The 18,339-nt window shown below is 34.6% G+C and overlaps 1 protein-coding gene across 6 annotated transcripts in view; it reads left to right on the top strand.

The window, feature by feature from the left end:
* ZZZ3 (zinc finger ZZ-type containing 3) overlaps window positions 1-18,339 on the top strand; it is a 61,267-nt gene that overhangs the window by 31,708 nt on the left and 11,220 nt on the right. For 3 of the 6 annotated variants that reach the window (XM_080623363.1, XM_080623364.1, XM_080623365.1), the window contains exons 4-9: window positions 13,238-13,376; window positions 14,740-14,887; window positions 14,968-15,086; window positions 15,383-15,457; window positions 15,637-15,738; window positions 17,115-17,210. In XM_080623363.1, coding sequence (XP_080479489.1) covers window positions 13,238-13,376; window positions 14,740-14,887; window positions 14,968-15,086; window positions 15,383-15,457; window positions 15,637-15,738; window positions 17,115-17,210 — 679 coding nt within the window. The remainder of the gene's footprint in view (window positions 1-13,237; window positions 13,377-14,739; window positions 14,888-14,967; window positions 15,087-15,382; window positions 15,458-15,636; window positions 15,739-17,114; window positions 17,211-18,339) is intronic. The other 3 variants (XM_080623368.1, XM_080623367.1, XM_080623366.1) reach the window with 3 other exon arrangements.

Below are 18,339 nucleotides of genomic sequence, written 5' to 3'. Positions count from 1 at the left end.
AGTTTTTAAAGATCAGAATCTGCAATTGAGTGTAAGTGCTGTAAAAAGGAACAACAAAACAGGTTTTGGTGGGGTTTTGGGTTTGTTTTTTTTTAATCTATTCTTACACTTAAACATAGCTCTGAAATGTCCTTGAGGAATTTCAGGAACTAGTGTTTGTTTAGTTAGGTTTTGACATACACAATTGCTCTGCAGATACTAGCCTGTTTGTGAGAGTTTGTTGGGAAGCTTTTGAAATTGCAACTAGGACTTGGTGGCTTGCTGGCAACTTGCTGCATGAATGCAGAATTCAAGAAATAGTTACTATTATATTTATCCCATCTTACTGATTTTGGGTGCCAAAAAAAGTCAAAGCTAGAATTCTCTTCTAGATCGAGACAGAATAATTTCTACTCTTCAGGAGGGAAGCATGCTCCCAAAGGTAGTGTGTGTGTGTATATATAATCGGGAAATTATGGGCAGTCTTTCTTTGTAGTAGGTTATTTTTTGAAGAAAATAAATCTAGTATTCTGATGGTTCGTGTTGGTAGTAGCGTCCTTCTAAAGAACTTAAGTCTGTATTTTTGGTATTTGAGTGCACTTGTCTTTTACCTGGAACTTTGTAGTTCAAGAGTTAATCAAATGCAGTGCACTACAACCTTTTTAAATTTTAAAAATACCAAGGTTCATTAGAGGATACTCATAATTTACATGTTACAGTTCTTGAATAGTGTCTTAATTATACCTATGTTTAATCTCATTTGGTGCTTATTGTCTAAAAATGTTAAACTGAAAATGAAAAAGGTTTTAAGGGAAAATATTTTCCCCAATTAGTCAGATGCAAAGAATTTCAGGGTTCCTATGTGTCAGGTAATGGCTATTTGCTTTGCCTGTTATATATTTCTGGCTGTGCAAAATACGCTGATCTGCTCATCAGATCTTCAAATGATGCACAGCTTTGGTTTTCTGTGCTTCATCAGTCTGTGATTAAACTTGTCTTGATGAATGATTATTCTCTCTGGTTTGTATTTCTACTCTCTTTTAAACGCAAATTCAGAGAGACATCAGCATCTTGGCTAAGTTGAGGAGGCAGGTTTGTCAAAGAAGGCATTCTTTAGATGTTCCACAGCAGAAAAAAAAAAAAAAGCTATATTCCTCTCTGTTGTAGAAGCAATTTGATATATCTGTAAACTTACATTATTTCTTATTACATTACATAACTTGATGACATACACATTCATACAGCTGATTTTCACTCTCCGAGAAATTATTGTAATGTTGGTAAAGTGTGAATATACCGAAGCTTTCAACAGCTGTTGATAAGGATTTCTGTAAGAAAAACAACTAAATGTATATTGAGGTATTTTTGTATGAACTATGTTGCTTTTTGACTGCTGTCATGTTTAAACAACATTCATGTATTGGTATTTCTGGGTAAACTGGATAATAGGAAAAATAGTCATCACAGGAAGCAAATTATGGAATATTATTACTCAGAGAAAAGGCTGAAATGATGGATGATCCACAACCCCTGTAATAAAATAGATCTCTCCTACAAAGACACATCTGAGATCTCTAAACAGAAATTTTATTGCGACATAGACACTCATGTAGATAATAACAGTCTGAGCTGGGAGACTGTATAATTGTAAAGTATTGTTACTTTTTCTGTTATTGTACACATAATTTGAATTTTTTGTGTATTATGATTCCTCTCAGGAAAATACAGTTTAGTGCATATTTGAGAAATGTGCTTGTATGTTCCAGCTCAGAAACCTTTGTGTTTTCTCTTGAGATACTTCCATAAAAACTGAACTTGTTGATTTAAATCTTTTTACACTGCTTAATTTTATATGCTGTGCTTAGTGTTTTGCATGTCTTTTCTCAGGAGTTTCCCATATCTCTATACTGTGTCTTGTTATAGTTTAATTCTTTCTTATAGTGCAGTAGCTTACTTTTATTTTTTATGATATGCACTATTTTATTCTCAGTACATTTCCCCCTTTGTCCAGTGTTTCATTTAGTGCTCTTCTTATTTTTTTGTTCTTCCTCTCCCTCTTTGGAGGTTTGCAGTGTTTGGCCAGTGTAGGTTGCATGAGGGGAAATATTTTGTTTAACATTTAACTGTGGGGTCTAGATGAAATTGTAATTGAGGAATTGAGTCTTCATATGCATATAATGCATTATACAGAGTATTTCTAGAATCCTGTAAACTGTGGTTAGCTTTATAGGAACCACGTAGGCGTGGAGGTAAGCTCACTGAAATGCAAGAATTACGCATGAGCACTTGCCTACAGGCATTCAGCTGCTAGAGTTGGGACCTTGCATTTGTTCAGTAGATAGATATTTTCCTACATCTTTCATTTCATTTATTACTTTATAATATTAAAAATAGTAATAGCTGTACTGACATTTAAACTGAAGACAAATTAAAATGAAATATTTTAATACATGTCTTTAAAACATATTCTTGTGAATTCTTACCTAGTGTGGGCTGCCTTATTGCAGAAGCCTTGGGGACAGAGGACCGTGTAGGATTATGCAATCAGATTTAATATAGCATTGACAATTCATAGTAATACTGTTAATGTTTTTGGGTGCACTTTTAATGTTTTATGAATGTGAGAAAGAAAAGAAACATCTGTGGCATTTCCTGTGATATTTTGTATTTAATTCTGTCACAAATGTTTCTGCCTAATGAATCAGATTGAAACAGTTCTTCATAAAAGTGCCTCGTTAGAATAGGTTCTGGTGCACCTTGCTGTACCACTTGAGAAGTGCCTTAAACAGGCTTCTTAAAGTGTAAGTGTAATGTAATCCTGTAGCAGTCTTTTTCACCAAGGTGAACTTCTAGTTTTACCAGCACCAAGTTTTTTCTTTAATTGGATGACAACTAGTATTAAAAATTAAAACACTTTTTATTAATGTATTTTTAAGATAAAATCTCCATGTCTAATATATTTTGGGCAAGAATAAAAATACTGCACCAGTTTTGTAATTTATCCCCTTATATTCAGATCTATGTACCAGAATTATGGTCAAATTTATCACACAGTATGGATTTATTGCACAGGTAAGACAGATAATCCAATATTTCTTTGTCAGGTAACTAGGAGTAGCCAGTATTGTAGAATAAATTATCTTCCTGTATTATTTTTAAGGACACCTTTGTCTTGTTTTTTATGTGAAACACAGAGCTTTAGTCTGAGGAGACTTTGATTCTCACATTGTAGTAAATGGAATTGATATAAATCAAGTTACTTTTTGTAGTAGCAGTTCTAATCCATACTGGGGTCAAGAATATTATGAGTCGGCAAGTAATTTATAAACATGTAACCTCTGAGTACTTCAGAGAATGTCATCAATATAGAAGAATTGAGGAAGTACACATTTTTAGTGTTGAAGAATAATAGAAGTTAATAACTTTAAAAAAAAATATGTGCCATATATATTAGATTTAAGTTACCTTTTGTTCCACAAACGAGTGGTGTGACATATATTGGTACTATTAAAACATGTTAGTGTAGTGGGCATAGAACCACATTTATTTAAGAAATATAAGAAATCTTTGCTATATTTTATGTGACCTTAAAGTATTAAGTATTTTGAGAATTTTGTTGCTGCTAACATTATTTTATCATGTTTAATAAGATCATTTCTATGTATAAATACTTATAATTGGAAGAGATACAAGTGACGCAAAATTATTGCATGACTGAAGATTAAGATTTAGTTAAGAGTATTCTTGTAATCATAGAATCATGTACATAAACTAGAGTTCTTAATTTGCAAGAGAGAATGCCTTGGGCATGTGCTGCATCCTCTTTTCTCTCTCTAGTAATAGGCTTAACTCTGGGAGCCTTTAAATGTCAAGTACATTTGTCAAATTCATTTTTCTTTCTTGAGCATAGTTATCTAGCTGTCAACGACAGTACAATCCCAGTGAACAGCACTATCAAACACAGTGTGATTCTCATTTAAATAATGCCTCCTGTGGAAAGCAAATCCTCATTTCTTATGGATTTGTGTCCTTTGCTCCTTGAAGTCTTTTCACTCCTGATGTGCCTGATACCTGCTTTTCTTCTGCCTGTGCTCTCACCTTCAAGGGTCCTCTGTTGCAGCATCCTGTTCTGAAAGAGCGTGAGCTCTCCAGTGCAAAGCCGCTTCTGTGCTGGCTGGCTTGGTAGTAGTATGTGTGGGTGCTGATGGATTGACCCAAGAATGTGAAGAGTAATAGTTGAATTCTGCTTGCCTTTCTCTTGTGGAGAGAGCAGTTATGGTCTTTCCCTGTTTCCAAACTGCCAGTTTTTAGAGAACATATGTGAACTTAACTTTTCTTTCAGAGTTCTTTGATCAACATGAATCAAAAATCATGGCTGGCAGGGGGAAATGCAGGAATTTAAGGAGAAAAAACCCCCAAAGAAACTACAGAAACAAAACCACAAACAAACCCCCCCAAAACCTAAACAAAACCCAAAACAAGAAACTGCACAAAGTTACTATGTTAATATAGAAAAAAAAAGAAAAAAATTATTTTTAATTCTTAATTTGGAAATTCTTAATTTGGAAATGCATACAATTTCTAAAGATCCTTATTAGTAAATTCATCTAAACTGGAAAATTAAGTATTAGTAAATATTAAAAATGTTTTCTATGTGTAGGAAATACCAGTCAGGGAAAAAAGTTAAAAAAAAAAAACCTGTGGAAATTTGTGGTCCTAATTTAAAAAGAGAGAAAACCAAGGAAAAGCGGGGTTGTAATCTATTCACCTAGCACAAGGGAGAGTAACGCTCTGGCTGTGTTTTTGGCAATGCATACAAGGGATGCTCAGCAAAGGCAGAAGTGGTGAAGTATGGTTATGCCAACGTAAGGTATATCTGGTGGGACAAGGAATAATTTATATTATCATAGCTGCCTACTTGGTAGGGAGGTACATGCATTTCACTAGAATACTAGTAAGTGTAATGATGCCACCAAAAAAACAAGAACATAGTGACTGGCGGATGCTATGAGAATGCAGCTATCTTTACTCTTCAGCTTTAACCTAGCTTGAACAAACTCCATTACCAGTCTTAATATTTGTTGTGGTCTTACATGATGTTTTGACAGCATCTCCATCATGAACTGCAAAACTGACTGGCAATATCTTTTAGAAAGGAATTTTATGAGCAGTGTGTTAATGTTTTAGTCTCAACAATAAGTTCTAATCAAGATACGTGTTTCTTTAGTACATAGAAAGTACTTAAACTATTTTGAGAGGAGGACAGATCCTACTTTCAGGTTTCCTTTAAATTTTATTCTTGCTAGGAATAGCCAGCTGATTGTTCAGTTTTTCAGCATTGCACATCTTTCTTTGCTTTGTGTAGTTCAAGGTGAAGATACGCTGTTATTTTGTATAACAATCTTTTGGAAGTTTTATGCTTCCTAGGCCAAGGACCAAATGTGCTTGTCCGTGGATTGTTATCATAGTGAGTGCTAATAAAACCAGACATTTTTCTAGTTTTCCTTCCTCTTCTTTAGCCAAAAAAAAGATTAAGTGAATGTTTCTTTGTATTGCTGTTGGAGCATTCAGTTTCTCATGATTGCACATCATGTTCTTGTAATCCAGTTAGAATCTTCAGATATTACAGGCAATCCTAAGGCAAGAATATACACCTGAATTAACTGGGGGGGTTCTTCCTTGGGTTTTAGTAAAAATCTTCATAACCTAACATAGAATGTGTTGAAGGAGTACAATAATCAGTGGTGTCAATTTTCTCCAGTTGTTTTGTTCGGAGGATTTCTGTGCAGGTGGTCAGTTTCATGGTAATATGGGTTGCTCCTGTTTTGTCTTTGGAAGAAAGCCTCTTCTGAATGATTTCTTCCCCCAGCATCTTCTTAGAGAAGTGTCTTAAGTGGAGATACTGGAGGAATCCATCGTATTTTGTCTCAGTAAGGGAATTGGGACCATTACAATTAGAGATGAGGAGAAAGAGTTGAGGATGTGCTGTCAGTCTGTCTTTCTGTGCCCTTTATGAAGAAAATAATTTTACTGCCACTTCATCATGTCACTCCAAGCCCTGAAAATAGAGGGATGACAGGGACCTATATCTTCTTCCCTACTAAATGTCACTGTCCCGCAGGCAAATACTTTACAAATTGCTGTTCAAGGAAGCTCAAAAAGCTATATTAAAATGTGTTAACTGGAGGAGGACTGATGGATGATGTTTTAACCTTTCACGTTGACAAGATTAAAACAAGTTACACATTTGTTTAGAGACACAGAGACCTAATTGCTACTAAAATTTTTGAAAACTTGTTGGAAATGTGGGTGTTTGGTAAAAGTGCTTTTGTACAGCTAGTATTAAATCCTGCTGAGTGCAGTGGACAGCTCTTGACAAGAATTAAGCCTGTAGAAGTCTATGAGTGGGTGTTCTGTTTTTGGGACAGAGTTAAGGATTTAAAAAGAAAGGGACATCACACGTTCATAACCAATGAAGTACCAGTAAGATGCTTGAAATACGAAGTTTGGAGCTGTGAAAGTTAGAAGGAAGGTGAAAATAGAGTGGAAAATGGCTTTTTTGCATCCAGGTAAAAGACTGCAGAAGGGTTTCCTGGTTTGGTTGAGGGTTTATTGTTTCTTTTAACAGGTTTTTACTTAGTTCTTGGGTTTTTTTGTTTGAAGTAGGGGTGTGTTACTGCCTGAGGCTGGCATTTGGAAATAGTGAGTTCTGTTACTGGTGGGGTAGACTTGGAGAAGCCACTTAATGTATGCTTTAGTTGTTTCATGTATAAAATGGAGGTACAGTTTAATTATTTATGTGTCTTGGAAGCCTCTTAGAAGCATGTTAAATATGGATAGAGAAAGTACAGTAAATTGCAGTATGTCTAAAGAGGTTATGCTAGAGTGGAAAATGATTTCATAATGAGTGGCTGAATTGACTATAAGTAGATTACCTTGGTCATAGTATCTAAGCATTAGGTAAGCAAAAACCTACCATATGCAGCTTTATTCAGGCAAAGGTGCTTTTATAAGTCCTGATAGGACTTGGTGTATGCTCTTATTGATTATGCCCTTAAACTCTTCTGTTTCTGAAGGGAGATAAGAGAAGGACCACTCTTATCCGTGTCTTCTGCTTCCTCATTGCTGTTGTGCGTGTTCTACAAATCTAGCATTGAATCCCAGCACTCCTGCCTAGTGCAGTAACAGATTTGAAATCTCCGATGCACATCAAAGTAATTTGTTGGCAACTAGACAGTGTCAAAATTACTGTGTTATGGCACTGGCAAAGATCTCAAGTTTAAAAGCTGGAAGCATTATCTGGTATTTCTGAACTGAAACAAACAAACAAAAGCCAAACCAAAACATTTATTTAAAATTAGAAGTTTATGTTTAATCTAACTTAAAGGTTTCTTCAGGAAGCCAGTCTCTTACTACAGCTGGGTTAACTTGGGAATTTGAACTGCCATTAATATTTCCCTTTTCCTACCATAATTTGGGGTCTTACAGCACATTTATTATAATATTTTCTTATAAGAAAACTGATAAGGGATTTCTTTTCCGAATCGCTGTTGCTAGATGAAAATCCTAAGTGACAAATGACTAAGTATAGGAGAGCATGTTTTAATCTGTACTTTGCCAGAGTGCCAGTAGATGGCAATAAAACAAAGACTTGCTTAAACCTTGTTATTGCTGATATGTACCGATTTTGTGTCACTGCTCTTGGAAATACAGAAAAAAATTTGCTTTAAATTAGGTATTTTTTCTATATGTATTTTAGCCATGTTCTGTATGAGACACTTAAATCCTACCTGCACAAGAAATAATTGGTATTTCTAATATAGAGTATAAATTATGGTACACACATTTTTACCTTCTAATACACAAAATTGGTGTTACAATACTTTTTATCATATTGTGAACTCTAGAACTGTAGAAGTGCATTTATTTTGGGAGGGGAAAGTGATGACCAGCAGCTGCACAGCATTTTATCAGCTCAGAGGATAAGTCACTTCTTATTGGGCGTCAAAGTGCACATCTTTGCATGATACTAAATGATAATTGTAAGGCAAGTATAGTTGACAAAGTAGCTTTTTTATTTCAAGTAATTTTTGTTAGCATCCAGACAGTAAATTGTAGGGAACGCTGTGTGCTGATTTTTATGATACAAATCAGAAATAATTTCTTGCTACACTTTTCCATTGTTAAGTAGTGTCACCTTTGTCACCTGCTAGCTTTGTAAAACTGTATTATATGCTGCCAACCTTTTAAAAAAACACTGAATAGAGTTGCATTAGTGATCTGACAATGGTTAATATTTAAGTAAGGGAAAAATTATAGTGATAACAATGCAAGTGTCTTAAAGTCGTATGTGGTTCATGCTAAAAGCACGTAATAAACATTTAGCTATGTGTTTGTAAGACTGAATACTGTGTGAAAATATGATTCAAAGTTGTGTGAGCTCATGTATGTGTATGTGTAAATGAGAATGTTCGTTATATCAATACTTCAAAGGTGATTATGTAAGGTTGAAAAAGATGATATATGGACTAAACTTTGGACCTGCTTCCATTTATTTTCTTTGAGGGGAGAGTAGAAGTCATATTGTTTCCAAGTTTCTAGCTTTAAAGAATTATGTTGGAATATTGGATAAGGAAAGTCCAACAATAGTGCACAGGATTGTTTTGAGATACCTCTTTATAATTTCAAATTTATGCATAAGTTTACTTTGGATAAAGACACGCAACATAAAAATTATTTTTTATGGATGAAACGAGTGGCAGAAACTTTCTCATGTGTTCTGAAGAATGTTTGAGCATTAAGACTTTGTAGGGGGCTTATATTTAAAGTAAGCTTGGCATTTTTGTGGTGTTTGGTGAATGTTACCAACAGCCACTTTTATGTCTGCTCGTTATATTGTTCAACAAGACAAAAGTGATGCTTCACATTTAAGTACTGCAATTTAACTGGAAAGCTTCACTTAACTTTATTTCATCCATTGATTTGACTTAGCTACCTGAAAGCTTTGATTCCATATATACAGTGAGTTCTAAATCTCATTGTTAGCTCCCAATGCAAAGAAAAGAAAATCTGTGATGTACCTATGGGTACATAGATCTGAAAATGTCAATACTGTTATCACAAGATTGGAAAAAATGTGGGAAAAAAGGCATCTTGAAAGTAGATCTCAGAAAACTGTATCAAAGTGGAAATGGGTCTCATTAAAGTGCTAGCTACACTATTTTCAACCTTTATCACAGACTAGAGGAGGCTGCTGTGTCCCTAATCACTATTAGAACAAGGTTCATGGAAATGAATAGTGTAATAACTAATTGCTTATGGCAAGACTTCTAGAAATGTGGCTCTGCTATGTCGTAATTATTTTATGGAGCAATCTAAAAGTGTGGAGTAATTATTGCTGCAGCAGAACTACTGAATCAGCAGGAATCCCTGCTCATCAGTATCAATCTCAAAGAAGTGGCTTTTGTTTTTTAAGTATTGATCCCTCAAAACCCCATGTTAATCGAGGTTTTTCAGCATAGAGATTCTGAAACTGTTTCTGTACTATATTGAACTACTCAAGTGTTCATCTGGAAGATTCCTGGCAGTTAACATAATTTAAGAAATTACAAGAGTGTTTCAGTACTGGGATTGTGGAAACACAGAATTGCATTCTGTAGAATCAAAGTTTTCTTTCAAAGAAAACTGCTTCGGGTTTTGAATGTGCTAACAATTTAGTAATTAGAACTGAGAAAAGTGTAACTTCTGTCAGCATAGAGGATATGACTGACTGTGAGTTTACTCAAATTATGCAGTTTTAGTTGGATGAGTTTGTTTTGACAGAGGAAAGGAGATAATTTTCCTTGGTAATTCCTTACAGATCTTTCAGAAAAAGTTTCATAACTGTAGCTGAGTAATTTTAGAGATTGCTCTTTGAGCATCCATTGACGGATGGAACTGGTTTTGTTTTTGGTGAACAGGGTCCCAGTTACTTTCTTTTTATCTTCATTAGGCTTTTTAAATTTTGGAGGATGTTAGCACAACTGCAGAAGGTAGTTTTGAGTCATAATTGTTGTGCTTATTTACAAAGAACCTTGGAAGATATACAGTAAAATTGTTAGCCATGAGTTTTTTCTTTATTTTATATAGTCCTGGAAATTATGCAGACAGTCTGTTGCTTAGTGCACCGTAAATATTATGTTACTGCTTGAGGCTGAGAAACCAGAACAGACAGAGGTTTTGAGAAAGTGCTCAACATGTGTGTTGTTATTTGGCTTACTGCTTTTTCAGAGAAATACTTGGCTTTATTACAGTCATGTAGGGCCAGAGAACTAAAAGCCTGTAAAAACATGTGAAAACAGTAGTGGTTCAAAACTTAAAAGAACATATGTGGCCATATTATAAGACAGTGAGTTAAAAAGTCGTGTTGGAATTTAAAAGGCAATGCAGTGATTTGGAGAGAATGCAGGAAATCTGAAGCACCTGAATATGGACTATGCAAACTATGCATTTCAGGATTAGTATTTGCAGTTTTTTCTTGGCAATGTAAGACCCCAAAATGCATATTTTGGTGCATTTCAGTACTTCTGGTATTCATTTGATAAAATTGCAGTCTTATTCCTGGGTTTCAGAATATATTCGTTCGTATGAACTGAAAATGTATGTTAAAGTAAATAGCTCCAAGATAATACTTTTCTTTAGCAGAGTTAAAAACAGTGCCAGGAAATCTTTTTGTCTGAATAGTTTGTTCAAAGCCCCGCTTTTCTCTCGTGTATTATTTTATTATAATAGTGCTATATAGGCACAGATCAACATCACGACACGTTTTTGAATGATGCTTACATTTTTCTAGTATTATATGTATGTCCATGAAGACCAGAGGTATCTTTTCTGAACCCTTTGTGTTCAAGTCAGTGATTGCTTCAGTGAGGTCATGTGAATATTTTAATGAGGGAAGTAATTGGAGTTGAGTGTTCTTGTTTGGTTTGTTATTTCTCCCAAAATGCGTTTTCTTCTCTTTCCATTCAGACTTAATTATTTAAGGCCACTTCATTTGGATGATTTCTTCCTCCACTTTACACACAATAATCATCACTAAATTAGTATTTCATCTTAATCGCCAACATTTGGTTGCCTTTTTTCTTCTATGTATATAAATGTTTTAAATGAAATTATTATTTTCTTTCAATTTCATTTGGAAAAGCAATCACTGAAATATAGTTTTAATAAATGAAATAAAATGGCTCAGGAACAGAAAGGCAGGTATTTAATGAACATCATCTTAAATGCAAATATTTGGGCATGCTACTGAGCCTCTGTTACCATGACTCAGGATAAGCCCAGAGTCTTGTATAGGAGTTCTGCCACCTGCTGATAGAGAAAGGCTTTCTGTTGTCCAGGTTAAATCATCCCCCCAGATATCATTAAGCTCTTCTGTGTCATTACAGCTGCATCTACACCAAACATGTTAGCAGCCTGCCTATCTTTCATATTTACTGGAGCATGCAAGGCAGGCTTCTGCATTGGAAGTGCTGTCAGTCCACTTGAGCGTGGACAGATCCTGCCCAGCACAAAGCTGGGCAACAGTCTGTTGGTAATAACTAAGATCTTAATTCCGCATATGGCGATTCCTGTAAGCCTGTAACACTGATCTATGGTTTTGTCTCAGGCCGTTTTGGTGTGCCATCACTATGTTTGTAAGTTATTTCTGAGTTTATTTTTCACCAGTTCAAATAATTATCTTCCTTTATGTGAAGTTATTTTGTTTAGAAGAAACTGGAGCACAACTTCCAGTACTGAAAATATTCCTCTACTGTTCCAATATCAGTGGCCTATTTAACAAGCATTTTAGGTCTTAGTTGCATATAAAATTGAACATATGCAGACAAATTTAAATAGTAATAAGTTCATAACATAATTGTATCATACTGTTTTTTAAACGAGTTCAGTATTTTTGTTTCAAATTTGAGAACATATAGCTATATTTTATGTTTTCAAATATTATAGTTGAGTGGAAAGAAAATTACCCTTTTTCATGGGGAGGCAGCAGTTTAATGTCCAGGTAGGAACTTCAGTATTTGATGGTACAAAGCCTGTATTTTGCCTTCAGGCTGTTTACATCCCTCCACTTAACGCCTTACCCAATTACCAATGCAGTAAATTGAAAATCTTCCATTAGCTCAGTAACCTCTGGATCTTTTCTGTAATGCATGTGGAATTCATTGTGTTAGGCTTGTCTTTGTTTAAGCAATAAGGGAATAGAAAGAAAATTTACTGTAGTAGTGAATAGATCTTAATCTGTTTTTATTATGCATTAGGTTGCATTTTGTGCTGAACTAATATACAGTTATAATATTAAATGTCAGAAAACATATGCATGAAAAAAGTTGATATTCAGTAATTTGCAACAAAGGGGCCATGGGTGACTATATAATTCAGAAACTGAAGTGGGCAACTCTTAAGTTTAAAGCTAATAAAAGGTATTAAATGCAGTTACCCATTTTTAAAGGCTGTGTTACAATATAGTATTATTTCCTGACTCAGCTTTATAGAAAACAGTTTGGGAAACATACATTATTGGGTAAGGTGTGATAGTCACATCAGTGACTCATGAATGTATCTGTTAAATAGACAATCAAGATTGTGTGTGAATCTGAGACAGCAGGTTTGAGGGAAGGCTCACATTTTCATTTAACTTGTGTATTCTTAGAGGAATCTGTTTTGTATGTATTTATTTTGCAAATTACTTATTCCTTAGTTTATTGTTATATTTTGTAAATGATTCTCATATTCCGCTCCAAGGTGAGGCTTCTGTGAAATGATAGATGCAGTTTCTAAGCTATTCCTGTCCACCCTGTGGGTGGTTGAGTGAAATGTTAGAATTCTATGGTAGAGTCATTTGTATTGGGTAGAAGGAAGCTGATTTTGAAGTCAGAGAGACTTTGTAAGCAAAGCTTGTTGGTCATAGCTATTGAGAATACAAATAGGTTGTCCTTGATACCATACTATTCTAGCTAGTGTAGAATTTATATTAAAAGAAATCACTGGGGTTTTTTTGTTTGGTTCGTTAGGTTTTTTACTGGGTTTATATAAACTCATCTACTTCTCAAAATAGATTTGATATATTTTTCATGTAATTCAGTAAAAATGTCTGTGAACTGTTTCAGATAAGCTATGAAATGTGGTAGATGTTAGTAGGTAATCATGCCTAGTATTTAGATGGGGGGTAGTGTCACTTTTAAAGATTAATTTAGTGAGACGTTTTCCTTTGTCTCTGTAGTTATCAGAGACTGTTACAGACGATTGCTGTACTCGAGGCTCAACGTACTCAAGCAGTTCAAGACCTTGAAAGTTTAGGCAGACACCAGAGAGAAGCGCTGAAAGATCCTATTGGATTTGTGGAAAGACTCCAGAAGAAGGTATTTCAATGGGCTTTACTTAAGTCTTACTTAAGTTGTTGTTGTTGGGTTTTTTTGTAAATAACTAGGTATATAGTTGCATAAACATTGAGTTTAAAATTCTTTATCTGCTGAGCAAATGTTGCTCATTGTTTTCTTATTAAATCTGTAAGACCTAGGTCTTCAATGATTTTATTAAATATGCTTTCATTCCTTTTTTTTGGTATGTAGAAATGTAACCTTTAAATCTCTAATTGTAGTTTAGGCATTTTAGGCATTTTAATGTAGAGGTGTCTGGAAATAATTCATAGAAAAACATCAGATCAAGAATTCATAACTTTCTCATTAGAGAAAGTTAAATGTTGTGCTGTGAGTGTAATTTGGTAGGGTATGTTTTGAAGAGCAGGAAATGTAGTTCGTAACTTGCAGCCAAAATGAGCACTAGAAAACACACCTGAATTCTGGATAACATAGTAGAATACTGAGGAGCATTAATTTTGATGAGGAAACATTTTATTTTCAAGCTTTAATAAAAACTAGTAACAGGGATACTGAAAAATGCTTAAAGTTTGAATACTTTCTTGCTGCCACATCTACCAGCGACAAACGTGCTTGACCTTCTAGTCTGGTAGCAGCATGTTGTATTTCAGTGAAGCATAAGTAGGTATTTTATGATGCTCTTCTCCTAAGTTGACACCTAGGTTTAAAGAGAGGTCTGATATAAGCCCATTGGTTTCAGGAGTTGTCTTTCCATTAGATTTTGAGATGGGTTAATAGCATGCATGATGTAATAGTATTCCATCTGATAATCATTGTACAGGGAAATACTAATGATTGTTGAAAGTATGTGGTGTATTTTTGTCTCTAAACCAAAAGAAAGTTGACCTTGAAATAAAGTGCCGAGTTTTGCAACAGCTGTGTTCTAGTCAGAAGACAACAAAATCAGTGTAAAATACAGGTTAGGTTTATCAGATGATAAAACTCAGAATCTTACAGTTTCCTGTGTTAAAAAAGGTATAGATCCTGGGCAAGCAATATGTTTAAACAAAACAAAAGATAGACAGCAACAGGATTTGGAAGTCAGAATATAGCTGAATGAGTGACTGAAGTCAACTGATTGCAACTGTGAAATACATGCTTTAAAGATTTATGCTCAATAAGCCATCATTGACCGTGCCGCTGCATATTGTATATGCACTGTTGTGTATTATTTTTGAAAGATACCTTCTTAAAAAGACTGTGTGCTGCATGGAATTTTAAATTCTCCTGTTAGCTAAAAAGCAGTATCAGGTTTTCATAACGTTTCAGGATTTGTAGTTTTATGTTTGGATAGACAGCAGTTGCATTAAATATTGCTTTTCATTTCTCATTCTTGTTTTTTCAGGTTGATATGGGTCTTCCATATCCTCAGAGAGTTGTTCAGCTCCCTGAGATTGCCTGGGACCAATACACTACTAGCCTTGGAAATTTTGAGAGGGAATTTAAAAACAGAAAACGTAACAGTAGGAGAGTAAAGCTGATTTTTGACAAAGGTAAAAGGAAAGTGGGCATATGTTACAAGAAGGCAGTGACCAGTGTGGAGGTTTAGTAATTCCCTTTTTGTTGCTTACAGTAGGTATACCTGCAAGACCAAAAAGTCCTTTGGATCCCAAGAAGGATGGAGAGTCTATTTCGTACTCTGTCTTGCCTTTAAGTGATGGTCCAGAAGGTTCTGCAAACAGTCGTCCACAGGTAGTTGTTACAAAATGAAAGATAAAATTTTACAAAATAGTATTTTTTTTCTTTTTCTTTTTAATATGGGGTAGGGATAATCCTAAGTGCTGCTTCAAACATTAATATTGGTGATGACATCATTCATATACTCAAATCAGAGAACTTATTTTGGGTTTTGGGCAAATTTTAATTCAAATTTTCGTGCATTTTTTTGGTTTGGTTTTGGTTTTACTTCAGAAGGAAAAAGTTAAAATCAAGTTATCCGAATTGTACTTTTTCTAAATACGTGTTCCATTTTATATACTGTATTTAAGCAGATGATAAGAGGGCGACTTTGTGATGAGACCAAACCTGAAACTTTTAACCAGCTGTGGACTGTAGAGGAACAGGTAAGAGCAAACTCTTCCATTTTGTAGCTGTAGTAACATATGTGAGAATAAAAGCAAATTTTCTAATAATGTTTAAAGGCCTTAAAAATACAGAGTTACATGCATACAGATACTCATCTTTTGACAACTCCTACTGCTACTAGAAAAGATCTATTTATGTTTTTCCCCTGTTGATTTAGAAAAAACTTGAGCAGTTGCTTTTGAAGTATCCACCGGAGGAAGTAGAATCCCGACGGTGGCAGAAGATAGCTGATGAACTGGGAAATAGAACAGCAAAGCAGGTAACAAGTAAATCCCTTTCCTTCACTTTTTTTTTTTTTTTTTTTTTTTTTTTTGTTTTTTAAGCTTTTTAGGAAGCACCAATAACAGATTCTATCCAGGTCTCTCTTCAACACCAAAGTGATTTATTTCTAATTTGGGTTTTTTTTTCTGTCAACACCCCTCCTCCCCCAGTTCATAAACTGAGGCATTGAAAAATAAGGTTTATTTTTTGTAATGTTCAAAAATAAAGCACTAAAAATTATTTTTCTAGGAGAAACATTTGACTGCTTGGGCATTGTTTGAGTGCTTGTGCTGTGTGGTAAAAGTGATGTCAATCACTGCGTCTTAGCACTTGATACAGATTCATAGAAGATTTATTCGTAGATGTCTGTTTTTTTTAATAGCAATAAATGAAATCCAGTATCTCATTAGTAATCACTTTTTCTTAAAAATGTGACAGGAAGGCCTGCATTTCGCTAATAACAATGTGACTCTTGATCTCAAATACAGAATTTTAAAGGTGCCCTGAAGCCCAAAGCTGGCAAAGTCTGGCAAAAAGTCTCCAAAACTGCCAGACCTAGATATTCACTAGATTTTTGACAGCTTCGATTTAATTTTATATAGTTAGTGATACCAGCTGTTTTCAGGTTGAGTTACACCAGTGCTGAATTTCCTGCACCTCAATACTGCAGAATGGGCAGACATGTGAATACTTACAGACAGAAGAATTAGTTCTGCACTGGGGCTGAGATCCACAGAAGGACACAGTTACGGAGTCACCAAGTATATCTGCATCTGACTTGTTGGGATTTTTCCCTTAAAATTACATAATTTCAGCATTTTGACCAGAGGTTAAAATTGCTGATGTTCTGTGTTTACAGTATTTTAATTTTTCCTGTTTCAGTTTTGTGCTTTCAGGTAAAATTATAAAACATATTTCACTTTACAAGATTACCTCATCTCTGATCATATCTGTACTTACAGGTATATTTCTCCATACCTGAAAAAATGTATGCTTGCTTATTTTATAAATAAAATGTAGAAGCACTTCCTGTATGCTGTGTGATTTTTTGTCATTGTTAAGAAAGAGTAAGTTTAGCTTCAGCAGATTACGAACTACTGAAATTCATTCCTTTCTATCACAATTTTTGCTGGATTTCGTGTGTCCTTTTAAACAATGCTAGTTTTTTTTCTTTGAAGTCTGCCTTTGAAGTATCTGGAAATACTACAAAAGCAGTATTATAAGATAGGTAATGGTTGGAGTACTTGTTGCACAGTAGAAAAGGAGGATTTCTTGTTTTTACATTCTGAACCAATGTAGCAATGCTGCAAAACTTTAAAGCGAAGGCCTGTTATGTTTCATCTGACACTCAATTGTCCCATGTTGTTTTTCTAGGTTGCCAGTAGAGTGCAAAAATATTTTATTAAATTGACTAAAGCTGGTATTCCAGTTCCAGGAAGAACTCCAAACTTATATTTATATTCCAAAAAGGTGAGATAATATCACAGCAGTAATTCTGTGTTTCTGTTTTCATTTATGTGCAAATTGAGTCTAAGTCATTACTATCATCAGTAGATTCAAGTCTTTAAGTTTTTAAGCTTTCTTACAGCCTAGTTCCAACTTGCATGTAATTTTTACTTAATAAAGTAATCTTTTGGTTTTGCTATTTGGACTGTAGAGTGAGCTGGATGCTACTCTAGTTTTACATCAGCGTGTTAATTACATCTCTGTTGGATAATCTTGGGGACATGAAGTGTCAGAAAAGAGAATATAGCAGTCAGATTGCAGGATGAACTAAAAGGGTTGAGTGATTAGTCTTTGTGTACTTTTTCCTCATTCTTAAGTTTACAGTACATGATCTAGAAGAGGATGAAAACCCTGTGGGAAGAAATAAAAAGCCCTGTAATTCATGTTGTACAGTCATCTTCTAAATAAAAAAAGAAACTTAGAAAATTATATGTAAGTGAACTAGCACAAGCATAGGCTAAATGACTGAAATGTCAAGTTTTATTTTGATTTGCAACAGATAAGGTGGTTGAACTAGAATTGTCATAGAAATGACCATTAAAGTACAGTGCTTTTCCAGATCTTGAAATGGATGAGAAAAAAATATAGGCCTGAGAAATCTTCTTATGTTTGCAAAAGAAAAGACTAGAATTCTGTTCAGACCAGTCATATATTTTGATTTAAATAATGTGGTACTTTTGGGTACTTCTGATGTTTGAAGAGAGTAGTCTCAGGTTCTGTGGGGGCTTTGTTTGTTTTGTTTGGGTTTTTTTGTTACCATTGTGTTTACAGATTTCTTTAAAATCTGTTAAAATGGCATTTTGTAGAGTAACACTACTTTTTGCATCCAGGTGTCCATGATTTTTTCTGTTTAAGAATAGAGTAAACCTTACACTGCTCTGCAAAAAGGCAATTTGCTCATTTAGTCCCTTGGAAGGTTGGGAGCAAAATTTACTGCTAGAGGGACCCGATATAAAAATCTACCACATCTCGTCTTTAATGATTTAGAATGTTGCACATCCCCAGTTGTCTCCTAGTACTGCAAACAATACGTGCTTGTATCAAGTGCTTTCCAGTTTGCCATCCAGCATGGTAATGCCGTTTTACTTTCACC

The sequence above is a fragment of the Psittacula echo genome (assembly GCF_963264785.1).
Source record: "Psittacula echo genome assembly, chromosome: 7".
In the NCBI taxonomy this organism is placed as follows: Eukaryota; Metazoa; Chordata; class Aves; order Psittaciformes; family Psittacidae; genus Psittacula; species Psittacula echo.
This window is presented reverse-complemented; position numbering and strand designations above follow the sequence as displayed.